Genomic DNA, 13031 nt, shown 5'->3' with positions numbered 1-13031 from the left:
AAGAAAACACTTCTTCTTTATTACAAATGTAAGGGTAGGCACACACGTGCAATAATTGTCGTTAGAAAACGAACGATTAACGACCGATCAACGATTGTTGTGAACAATCATATAGTACACGATTCTGTACATGCTGTAACGATATGATCGTTCAAATAAAATCCACCAAAAATGTACACACACTAGATACGATCATCTAATAGCATATTCTGCTGTAAACACAATGAAAAATGTTTCCTAATCGATCCTCTTAATTTAAAAGGAACAGTAGCTCGCTCTGGGTCTGAAATGGCCCCAAAAAGATAATAATTATAATGGCAAAACTGTTACATTGAATCCTATCATCATCGAGTGGCAAGGAACAAGAGAGATTATTTTTACGTATACAACTAGAAAAACTATCAATAGATGGTTACAAGTGAATCAATTGCAGAATTACTCATGTAGGAAGACTCCCAGCGCTTCCCCAATTTCAAACTATCCATCTCTAATATTTGTGGTCAATTGAGCAAATGTGCTTTTGCTAGAACTAGAAAACATACTACACTATACCTTTAATCCCCCTGATTATAACATTCATTTTGAAAAGAAACTATAAAAGTAAAGTAGCATTTAAAAAAAATGTATGTGTGGGTTTATACAATAAGTTCATTGTTTGCATGAATAAAGTGTGCCTATAGTTTCTGTGCTTACTTGTTTTTTCCAGTCTATAAATAGCAGAAAAATTAGTTTTTACCCTCTGACGGTGTAATGTGTCTCTCCAGTATAGGTGCTACAGAAGTAAGACGAAATGTATGGGAGTATGGGAGAGATGAACAGCCCACATGTGACCCCTCCACCCCCGCAGCAATTGGACTTTGACAAATAATAAAAATGCGCTAATGTAATGGTTATGATCAGCCATCTAGTTGGCGGTTTTACTGATAAGCACAAAGCAAGAGAAGGTTGGAAAATGCCAAGAAGAACATATATAAATGCATATAGTGTGATGTCCCCGAAAAAAAAAAAAGTTTTATTTTAGTTCTAGGCACATTTTGTGACACCTGCTGAGTTTAACCCTCCTATTGCTACCAAAATGATGTGAAGTATGTCTAATCATGGGCGTAATGATGTGCAATCATGGGTCCTATAGCAGGTGTTAAGTCATTTCAATTCAGTCAGCAACTCCTGAGCTATGTAGAAGTTCTACTTGAAGTGGTAGTATGGGGCTTCCACATGTAGATGCAAATCAAAGCAAACAAAACCTCTGTTTTAACCTGGGATTTTCAAATATTTTTATATTTTAGAACTCATTTTCACTTTTCCAATGTGTACTAGTCTCAAACAGATGAGAACAACTGGAATTGTTACTTTTTTTTTTGATTTATTGCAAACACACATTGGAAGTCACCATGCAAAGAGCTATGTCCGGGCTGCTGATGTGCTGCTATACCTTTTGGGACCAAAGGGCTTTTTCCAAGTAAACCCGTTCTTTCTGCATTTCTATACGTGGGGTCACATTTATCATAGGAACCTGTAATGACCATGTGGCTTCCACATGTATTCACAAAATGTATGTTTTTTTTTATTCAACATTTTTGTCTTATTTTTAGTCAATTGAAATGATCACAAAATGTCTACCATTGTTCAGGCAGCTTTCTTGAGATTGATATGAACCAAACAAGAAGATTTTCATTTTTCAGGAGTCGGCAGACTCTATAAGGCAGAGAATTTGATAAATTCTGAAACATGGAGAATCAATTACTGCAATTGAAACATATAGACCTGGAAAAACAAGAACCTGTATAAAAATCAGCTAAGACAATTTATTTATAGCTCAGTTTCCATGAAATATAACAATCTAAATAAAGCAGCACCAATTATATTTATTTACCTGATGCTGTATGTCAGATACCAGCATCAAACATTGAAAACAGTTGATTAAGATAGACATTGCTCCTAAATTAGTCTTATTTGTCATTTTCATTTATTCCAGTTTTTCAATATCTTCTCACTGGCGTCCAATGTCTCATCTCGCTGCAATAAATAAATACATTTATTTACCCTCATTCTTTTATATTTTTGTGAAAGCAACATTTCAGAATATTTTTAAAGAAACAAGATCTATGACTACAATCCAAAAAAGGGACTAGTTTTATGAAAATGATGTGGAACAATACTTAGCAGGCTTTTCTAAGGATTGTTGGTGGTAAATCAGTCATTTTTAGTGTCCTTCTAATGCATGGGTTAGATGGGTGACATTCAATTTGCTAAAAAAAATACTATGCATTATAAACAATTGCACTTTTTACATTTTTAGTGTTACAAAACCGTTTCACCTTTTTCATCCTTTCTCGTAACTCAATGCTACCGACAGCCTGAAGCCAATTCCCATCTACATGTAAAAGCTGCTATAGCAGCTGCTTGTCATGGCTTGAATTAATATTCCATGTATGATAAACAAAACTTTCCTGCTGATATTCTATCCTGAAATTGCATGTAGTATGGTGAGAGCCTACACCCCAGAACACACTGTGACCTTTATTCCGAAGACATATACTGAGCCCTCCAAATCAGTGGTCCCCAACCCCCAGGCTATGGACCAGTGCACAAATGACAGGAGGCAGAAGCGCCAGCAATGGTAGCGCTGGCAGCCCTCCTTACAGTGCCTTAAAGCTAGTGACAGCAGAAGCGCAACCAGCGGGAGCACCGGCAGCTGTCCTCCCACTGCTTACACAGGAGCTTATGAGAATGCCAGAGCAATGTATGTAAGCCTTACTCTGCCATTCCCAGCAGCTCTGCCACCTGACAGCACCCCAGCTCTCTTACAGTACTCTGCTAATCTCAGCTAGTGTGCTGACAGGAGGCCGAGCTGATGAGAATAGTGGAGCAGTGTAAGCTGTACATATATGGGACAATGGCAAAATTTTATACTATGTTACCGGGCCATGCTGTCAGAAAGGTTGGAGATGGTTCACTGGTATGAATAAAAAGTACTACAGCAATTTTAAAGATTTGGCGTCAGTAGAGCCATGTTGTGTATATAAGATTTAACTAGAGTGTAACATCAGTATGTCTGTGAGGACTCTCATTTATCCAGGACATTGTATATCTGGTAATAGTTATTCACAGCCAACTGGACTTGTTCTTGAAGACAATTTGAGGCCTTCCAAGCTACTTCTTCAGTTCTGAAGCAGCTTGGAAAGCTGCAAAACATCTTTAACATTTCAAAAACAAGTCCAATTGAATATGACCACTACTACCAGATATCATCAATAAAAATGAAGCAATTTTCATAGTGCACTGCGGTAATGTGTATGGTTGCAGATCTTAACCGCATAGCAATGGTTTATGCACGTTATGCATAATGCAACCTGTTTTTGTATGTTGTTATTTGTTTTGAATGCCACCTTACTGCATATATACAACAACTACAGCAAACTCTACTGTGGCATGTTGTTGTGAAAATAAATACAAAGGTGATTTCTCAATGGTCAGGGCCCATTCAAAATAAATAAGCAGTGGTAATGTAGTGTATGGCAACCTATTCCCATGAAATAAGGATGCAGTCAGCCTGAAGTAGGACAAGGGTATCAGAATTTATCATGAGAAAAAAATAAATTTAATTATAAATAAATTATTCTTCTGGATCCCATTTAATAATAGGCTTCCTTATACAATCTAAGTATTGTCAAAAAATATACAGTCTTACCTTGATAAAACAGAATCTGATATATTTCTCAAATTGTTTTCTTGATTCAGATCCACAAAATGCTGTTACTGGAATAGCAGCCAGTTTCTAAAAAAACATAACATATAATTTAACCATAGATGTTTCCTTGTCAGTTTTGGCAATACATTGAAGTTACTTTCCACAATACACATACAATTACACCTTATTAAAACCTTTGAAGCATCAACTAAATGCCTGCAGCAATATTCAGACTTTGGTCCTGATTTAATAAAGCTCTCCAAGGCTGGAGAGAATACACTTTCATCAGTGAAGCTGGGTGATCTAGCAAACCTGGAATGGGTTTCCAAAAATAATTAGCAAATGTTTTCAATTTTGGGGCAAATCCACTCCAGGTTTGCTGGATCACCAAGCTTCACTGATGAAAGTGTATTCTCTCCAGCCATGGAGAGCTTTAATAAATCAGGCCCTTTGAGTAATGAATCAATTACTTTAGCTCCCATATCTGTGAACCCCTAAATGGATCTGTGCAAGCTTTATGTTTCTGGGGAAGTTTCACCCCATCACCTCAAACTAAAACCCATTTTGCAGTGCTGACTCCTAAATATAATATATATATATATATTTATATATGTGCATGCCCAAGATCAAGCACTGCATCAAAGGGGGCTTTTCTGAGATCAGCTTTTTTTTCACATTTTCAGAAAGACAAACACAGTGCTAGATCGGGTGATACAAGAAAAAGCCAGAAGAGAAGGGAGAAGATGGTGCACCTGGTGTCCAATCCATGCCAGAAAGAAGAAGGAACAATGGACAGCCCTGGGCTTGGTTTGGAAGGAATCGACGGCTTTATACCTAATAAAAGTATGTGTTTTTTTTTTTCGAAAAGTTCCATTTTAGGCATGTACAAAACTAAAAAGGGGTGCTGTGTCAACACTAGGGGTAGTACAGAAGAGGAGTGTATGTTTTAAGATAAAAAGTTAAGCAAAATAAAAAATATTCTGACATGCATATGGGAAGTCTGCTTTTAGTGAAGTCAGTTTAAAAACAGTGAGTTTTTAATATTTCTATATCACTATTAGCTCACACTTACCTACATATGACATGTTTTACACTATGAAAACATACAAAGAAGCAAGCAAGCGAAAGAAATGTTCCAAATGCTTTGCTGCGACACAAAAGTACAATTTGAGTCATCTTAAATTCTAGAAACACTGAATTACTCACCTTAGTTTTAATCATCCACCTAATAAATTTGTAATCATAAGGTTCATCTTCTTTCATTTCAGAGAAATCCACATCTTCAAAAAATAAATAAAACTAAATACATATAACTATAGAGCAGAAGTCTAAATACATTTATTACAATTAACATATTACACATGAAGACTTGTTTTACATTCCTAAATCTTCCACATGTAACAAACCTTTGTCCCCTCATTGAAACATTATAGCATACAACTTTGTGTGCATGTGATTTATAATCATGTTTTCTTACATCATCTTTTCTGAAAATAAACATGATGTTATATATAGTCTTCTAACCTTTGATATTTTGTATTGGTGCATGCTGAAGTCTACTAAATGAGCACTAGATGTCACTGTAGTACATAGAACATCTGTATATAAGCCAGGGACTGATGTACTTACAGGGCCTGATTTATTAGTGCTCCAAAGCTGGGGAGGATACACTTTCATCAGTGAACCTGGATGATCCTGCAAACCTGGAATGAATTTAGTCAAAGTAATTTGCTAGCAAATGTTTTGAATCCTGGATAAGATCCATTCCAGGTTTGCTGGATCACCCAGCTTCACTGATAAAAGTATCCTCTCCAGCCTTGGAGAGCTTTAATAAATCAGGCCCATATTCTTATTTTATGAAGTAGTTTTCTTTTGTTTTTTTAGCCACTATTTTCTCTATCCAGTGCCTAACATATATTACAGTTTAAAACCATGTACAGTGCGCTTTATTTAGCCTGTATATTGTATATGGTAGGTTAAAATGTTTGGAGCCTCAAAAAGCATCTGTGTCAACAGGATTAGTTTAACTTTTCATTTGTGACACTTCTAAGAAAATGTATTGACAGGTACAGTGGTCCTCCTCTTGACCCGTTTCAAACAAGTTGTGCATTTTTATACACTTTTGAGATAGAACAGAAAGACTTAGAATGCAAAGCCCTCTGCAAAAAAAAAAAAAAAAGCCGACCAACAGACTAACAATCCTTCCAACACCAGAAGCATATACTTACAATTTCTTTGCTCTCTTGAGAATGGGAGCTGAAGAAAAATACTCCCAAACTCCTGGATTGCAAGCTCTTTGGGGCAGGGTCTTTTCCTCATCCTGTGTCACTGTAATTTGGAAACCCTATTTGCTGTATAAAATGTACAGCACTGCATAATATGTTGGCGCTATATAAATCCTGTTTTTTAATAATATTATTGTATAATAATAATAATAATAATAATATTATGGATGAGCCCATAATAGCCATGTACAGGATACATTTTTTGTTCTGCCTGCAGCTACCTTTGGCAGAGGAAAGTAAAAGGAGATGGGATATATATATACGTTTGTGGAGTTCTGCTTTAAAGTAAATATGTTGCTTTCTCCTGCATGGGCCAAGCATAGATTTGCTTTAAAGCCGGCAAGTCATGTGGTTCTGTCATTCCTCATATGTGGTCCCCAATGAGTTCATTCTATGCCCCGGGGGATGCCAGTATTTTTCAAGTAATTTCCAGGATCTAGTAAGGTTTCCTGGTGGGATTTGCTTTTCTACTACCACATAATGTTCATATGTCTTATTTGTTAGAATCCATGTGGTTACAGAGTTTCAATTGTATCATAAATACTTCTTTTTTATATATAGATATTTTTTATATATAGATATTGGAGTACTGATAAAATCCAGGTATACCTATAAGGTGTTTTGGAAATGAATTACTAGGACCTATTTTTATTTGTCATTCATATTGTAATTTCACAGAAATTCATTCTTTGTATTATGGAAAAGGAAACAGTTAATATAGGACTAGGTCAGATAAAAGTTATTTTGTTACCAAGTGTAGAAACATCAGCAATCATGAAATATCCTCCTTCTGGAATGACTGGCTTTAGTCCTGCTTCTCGAAGCAAGCGAGCCATTCGGTCACGCTTGGCCTCTAGTTCTTGAGGTAGTGCATTAAAATAACATTCGGGCTCGTCCATCCTTTTAAAGTCCTTGAAGAAAGCCTGAGCCAAAGCCTCCTACAAAAAAACAAAAAAGGTTATTTTGTCTTATGGGACCCAATCCTACAATCTCTGTGTGCTGCATGTATATTTGCAGCTTCCCAGTACTTCAGAAATAAATTTATACATAAAAAATAAATAATAACAGAAAATAAACTTGAACTGCCTTAGAAGCACTTTGTGGATTCAAATTAATTAGAGATCACCACTGTAAATCTCCCAAAAACTATTTAGCAGAATGACCTAAGTATTAAGTTAGTTGCTCAGATCACTGTGAAGCACATTGGGAGGAAGAAAATGATGTTTCAATGGCCCTAATTTATTAAAGCTCTCCGTGGCTGGATAGGATACACTTTCATTAGTGAAGCTGGGTGATCCAGCAAACATGGAGTGGATTTAGCAAATGTTTTAAATCCTGGACTAGATTCATTCCAGGTTTGCTGGATCACCCAGCTTCACTGATGAAACTGTATCCTCTCCAGCCTTGGAGAGCTTTAATAAATCAGGCCCAATACACCTATGGCCACTATGTATAAAGGACCCTCATATTGGGAATAGGACAAGAAGCAAGATGTTATGTGCTGATGTGAGAATTGGAGAAAGATAATAATGAAATCTTAGATGGTGTAAAAATTAAGACTGGAAGTGATGTGCCTCTAAATATCTTTATAAATACAGTCCACAAAATATATTATTAGTGTATTGAACTGAAAATCCGTACTCACTGAAAATAAAACACTCATTAAAATAAACAAAAATCAGTAAAGGTTGTATGGGCTGGTAAAAACCAACAAATAACACTTACCTGTAACGGAGTAGGACAGGTGTATATGAGGTTCTGATGGACTGTTTGCAAGTGTTTAATTAGATGTGCAGGACCAATAGACCAACCAAGCTTTGGGGGGGAAAAAAGTATTACTATTTGGTAAAATGAATTTATTATTTTTATTTATTATTGTATTTACTCTGGATAGACTACAATCTAGAGACACCCTGATTCTCAAACCAATTATTTTATATTGGTAGGGTACCAAAGTAAGCCAGTCAAGAGAGAAATAGCAATGATGAGAGCATATTAGTCCACCCTCCCCAAGCATATTAGTCCACCCTCCCCAGCCCAAAATTAAAAATTTGAAACCTCTTACCCAACCACTTACTTAATTCAGCAAGATGGACAGCAATGGCCTCATCTATGGTTTACTAACTGAAAGATGAAATCTTCTTCAGAGATGCAGGGCATTTCCAGACTCAGAGTATTGGCCTATTTATATCTAAGGGGGTTCATGGCCAGGGCTAAGTATAACCACACAGAGGATGCATACTTGTCTTTTAATACATTTTGGGTCACTGACCAAAAACATGTATGCAAATCTGGAGAGTCATGAGTGCAGATCTGCACACAGCCAGACATTTAACATTTTTACAGTTTCTCAATATATTTTTCCCTAAATAAAGTTAGCCATTGACACAAAAGAAAGATGAGTAAGGTTACGTACACAAGTCAGATGATTCTCGTCGGATAATCGTCTCAAGGCTGGTATCGGACGGGAATCTGGCATGTGTACAGAGCTCTTCAGACGTCGTTCATGGATCCGTCCTGGCGGATCAACGAATGATGAACGATTGTAATGGATGTGAAGGGGAGAGAGTGCAGCGGGGTGCCGCTCCATTGTTCTCCCTTCTCCCCTTTCCATAGAGCAGAATGGTGCTCGTTCAATCTTTTGTCATTGGAAAGGATCGTGAAAGGATTGTCCTTTCCAACGACAATTATTGAACATGTGTACGCAGCCTAAGTTTATAACCATCAAAATATTGCTTTTCAGCATATTAATAAATGCTGGTTTACCACAAGAATAAACAGTCATATGATAAAGTAAACCCCATTGAAATTCATTTTATTTAACAGATTTGAATTTGAAGTAAATATTAGATATTCAATCACAAAGAGTGCCTGCAGGTAAACATAATCTAAATGAAGAAAACTTCAGTTGGCCACATAAACAGAAATGTTAAAATACATTTACCCCAGCCCTATATTAAGGGCCTCTCTTGAGGCCTGGAATGTCTGTAAGCACGTTCTTTTTCAGCCTTTCACACCTCAGGAGTTCTTCACCCCTATTAATATCCTTGAACTGTTTATAACTGGCCTGAACTTGCAGATGTGGAAATCCTGTGCAATTTCATTCTTGCACCAAATTTCACTTGCAATAGTCCAAATACATTATGTACCCTTGGATAAGAATTCTCTCTGGAGGCTTTGTGGTAATTTGGGCACGCCTTTACATGTTTTCTGGTTCTGAATTTCACTTAGATCTTTTAGGTACACCATTTTTAAGACTGTATCAGAATTTTCTGCCTCCAATCCCTCAATTAGCTCTTTACACTTGAGCATAGATTTTATTTCTGTTTCAGCCAGGGTACCAATTATCCACTTATGGGTAGGATTTAAACTTAATATTTTATGACAATGGAAATGTACAACTCCTCCCAGCCTTTCTGAAATGATTAGAAATCTTTACTCCCAATGATCGAACAAGAAGATCTTTGCTATTAAAGATGGTAGGATGAACAAAGTAAATTCTGAATGGTTGACTTGGCTACAAAATCCAAGATGTACTGTAATTTGAGATTATTCTTTGTAACGCTTTATTTGGCTGAGTAGTGTTTTTACCCTTCTTGCACTTTCCTTGCAACCTTGACTATGTTTTGTTGTACTTTGTATACACCCCTCTGTAATTTTGTTTAATTCTTGAAATAAAGACAAATGAAACAAAAAATACATTTACCACCACTTCAAATCCATAAAATTACATCTGAATGTTCCAGATTATGTGCCAATATTCAGAACTTCCTAAGGGAGCATGTCTTTCATAAGGCAAAAAATGGGCATTCTGAAACAATGTTATGTGATGAATCAAAGGGTTGCTTAGCTATAGCAACTGCAGATGTGTTTGGCACAAGCCAAAAACAGAATTGATATTTGGCCTCTACAAAAATTGTTAAAAAGATTTTTGTGTGTTTTGTCCAAGTAAATCATGTTAAGCGGTTTGAATTAAAATCTGATGCTTTCCTGTTGAAAAAGTATTGAAATAAAGCAATTTCCATGGGGTATTCCTACTTCTTCACATGACAGTACTTTGAAGTCTCTTTGTAGCAGCATTTTTCTAATCTTCGAACTCCCTTGATGGACCATCTGCTCTAAAATTATTATCCCTGCCAATAGACATTACTCCACAGGGGCCCTGCAGAGTAATCTTCTGTGGTCTAAAGTATCCCACAGGAAGTGCTACAACAGCAGGCACCTGACAACAAACGTCAAATTAATACTTTTACTTTTAGAGTGTATACAGATTGGTGCTCTGCTGGAGGTTTCCCAGGCTGTCCCATGGTTAACACTTGCTTACTCAAATTCGGTATCATCACCTCCTTCTGGTTGTAGAAAAACTCAAACATCAAAAACAAACTATATTTCTTTCATTTATTAGAAAGTAAATGATAATGAGCTGCTGTCATCACATGCTGTAATTATATTACAATGGCCATATTTTCATTGAGAAAGGAGACCAGTGTTCACTGATTTGTACTTACGTAGAGTGCCTGCTGATTCTCTCACAAAATGTGAAGGTATGTCAAGGAGAACATACAGTAATCAATTTTATTTGTTTACATTAAAAAAAAAAACTCCAAGTGAAATAAAGACTGCTTGTGGTGCTCCATCATGTTATCACTTTCATTATTGAAACATTTTTTTTATTTGAATACTTTGCCTGACTTATGGGTAATACCTACGTTTCTTATTTCAGAAACTTTGATAAGGAAATCCCAGTATGTTGTGCTTTGTGAATAAAAGATGTGGAGAAGGAGAACAAAAAACCACTAAAGATAATAACTACCCACAAGTTGTTTAATCACTTTGTTACTAAAATACACCTTTCAACATTTCATGCAATGCACAGCAATGTGAGAATAATAATTAGTGCAGCAACTAGGAAGAACTAGGGGTGAGCACCTGAATGTTTATACCTCACACATCCTGCGGTCAATTTGAAAATGTAGTCATATTGATCTATTGATAAAGTAGTAAATCTGACATTCACTGAAACATCCTCTGGTGGAGCATCTTTCAGGTTTACCTGTTTTGGAGAGCAGTGACTGATTCTCCACCAGTGAATGTTTCAAGGAATAGCAGATTCACTGCATAGAAGGGTCCCAGGATCCTCCTTTACTTACTGTGACCTAAGCTGGCCTAGTACAGCAATTCCCTAGGACTCTTTGCCCATGTTACCAGTTCAATATTTTCCCTGCACTGCAGCACTATCACAAAGTAGTACAGTGGCTGTTTTCTAATTGTATCCAAATACATTTGCAAATATTATGCGCGCTGATAATGTTATTACTTACAAATGATTTTACTTCACTTATTTGCAACTATAGTTTTACTGGCATTCACCAGGTTTGGGCCCTTTCATAGTATGGACCAGATGAATTAAAAACTGTACGATTTTAATTCAAACATTCCAGAACAAAGCTTTGGAACTTTTACAAAAAAGCAATATTTAGGAGCTAGAAACGACAACAATTGCAATGGCTCCCATTATAAGTCTTACCTTCCATCCTGTAACACTGTATGCTTTTCCTGCACTTCCTATAGTTACGGTCCTTTCCCACATCCCTGGTAAAGTTGCTGAAATTAAATACAAAATATTGAATTGTTGCAGCATATTAGCCGCAGAAGGCAGGAATCACACATTTGCTTTTGATGAATGCATGCTAGTGTAGGTGTTAATGTAATGTGTGAGCATCTCATCACTTTGCAAGGCAGATGCATTACTTTAATGCCTTGGGGTGCCATTCCAAATAACATAGTGTCAACGGCCTAAAGCAGATTACTTTTTGTAACTTTATTGCCAGCCTTTATACTATATCATATTTATCCAATAAATTGCATTCTAAATCCGAGTAATAATTTTGGATTAGAAATAATAAGGATTTTGCAACAGTGGCACATATTATCAAAAAAAAATGATTGGATTTAATAATACATATTTACAACCCTGTTACAGTTCAAAGGTAAACACTTTATTCTTTTACATATAAATACAACAGTGAAATGTAGATGTTGTATCTGCCCAAAGTCTGTACTATCATCAGGTATCCCCGTACATCACTAGTTAACAGCTTTAACGCTTCCTTTTCAGGTGCCCAAAAACATTTTGGGTTGACGATGCTGAGAAATGCTACGGAGCACGACTGTCTCACAAGTTTATACCATACTCTCTCAAACTGAAATCATCTACTGAGGGAGTTGAAGAAGGGACATATAGATACTCAACATTTGCAGTATTTATTACCTGATAGGATTTCTTTACCATGTACACAACTGGAATGAAAGGTGTTTCGGCATTTGCCATGATCATAAATTTAAGATTCTCTAAATGCAAAGTGCTGAGATAATTTGTCATTGTTCTGATTGCAATAACCAATCAAATGTTAATGTTGCAAATTGTACATCATTGTTGCACTGACTTACTAAAGTAGAACACCAAGAAGCATGAACTGAAGTGGTCGGAAAATTATAAGTAATCTGTAAAATATATTTATCTATTGTCTTTAACTGGAATTGTTGCTACAAATATTCTGCCATTCAAGCAACTACAAGCATGATTACATACTCTGCAATTTTTAAACTGAAGGAGTCAAGCATCTGGATTTCTATGGGGATGGATACTATAGATCTGGCAATAGAATCACATGCAGAAACATGCTGGAAGCAGGTGGACAGTTGGGATAGCAGTGATCTGCTGCCGTGTTCCCAGAGAAGTACATTATGTAGGTTGGGGTAATTGCAAATATTACATCTACCTTCTCAAACTCGGCCGTTCAAAGCTTCCTAGATGTTTGCTTATGTTTGCTTCTATTTAGCCTTAAGATGTTTTATCCCCCCCCCATCTGCTTATGTGCACTAAAGTATATATTTGTCTGCAGTGGTTAACAGTACCTATTTTTACATGTCGGTTTCCAGAGAACACTAGCCACTCATATACTTCATCACTAATACAGAGTGTATCATGTTTTATACACAAGTCCGCGATGACTTGTAGTTCTTCTTTTGTATATATCTGAAAGTGAAAAAAA

At 36.3% G+C, this 13031-nt stretch overlaps 1 protein-coding gene across 2 annotated transcripts in view; it reads right to left on the bottom strand.

Annotated features, from left to right (window-relative positions):
- Positions 1–1785: 1785 nt before the first annotated feature.
- Positions 1786–13031, bottom strand: part of KYAT3 (kynurenine aminotransferase 3) — a 33273-nt gene continuing 22027 nt past the window's right edge. For both annotated transcript variants that reach the window (XM_072419911.1, XM_072419912.1), the window contains 7 exons: positions 12895–13015; positions 11504–11580; positions 7702–7791; positions 6728–6914; positions 4898–4971; positions 3692–3778; positions 1786–2016 (listed from right to left, as the gene is read on the bottom strand). In XM_072419911.1, the coding sequence (XP_072276012.1) occupies positions 1963–2016; positions 3692–3778; positions 4898–4971; positions 6728–6914; positions 7702–7791; positions 11504–11580; positions 12895–13015 (690 nt within the window). In that variant the 3' untranslated portion in view covers positions 1786–1962. The remainder of the gene's footprint in view (positions 2017–3691; positions 3779–4897; positions 4972–6727; positions 6915–7701; positions 7792–11503; positions 11581–12894; positions 13016–13031) is intronic.

This window comes from Pyxicephalus adspersus, chromosome 8, assembly GCF_032062135.1.
Source record: "Pyxicephalus adspersus chromosome 8, UCB_Pads_2.0, whole genome shotgun sequence".
Lineage (NCBI taxonomy): Eukaryota > Metazoa > Chordata > Amphibia > Anura > Pyxicephalidae > Pyxicephalus > Pyxicephalus adspersus.
The sequence above is the reverse complement of the archived record's forward strand: the minus strand, read 5'-3'. Positions and strand labels throughout refer to the sequence as shown.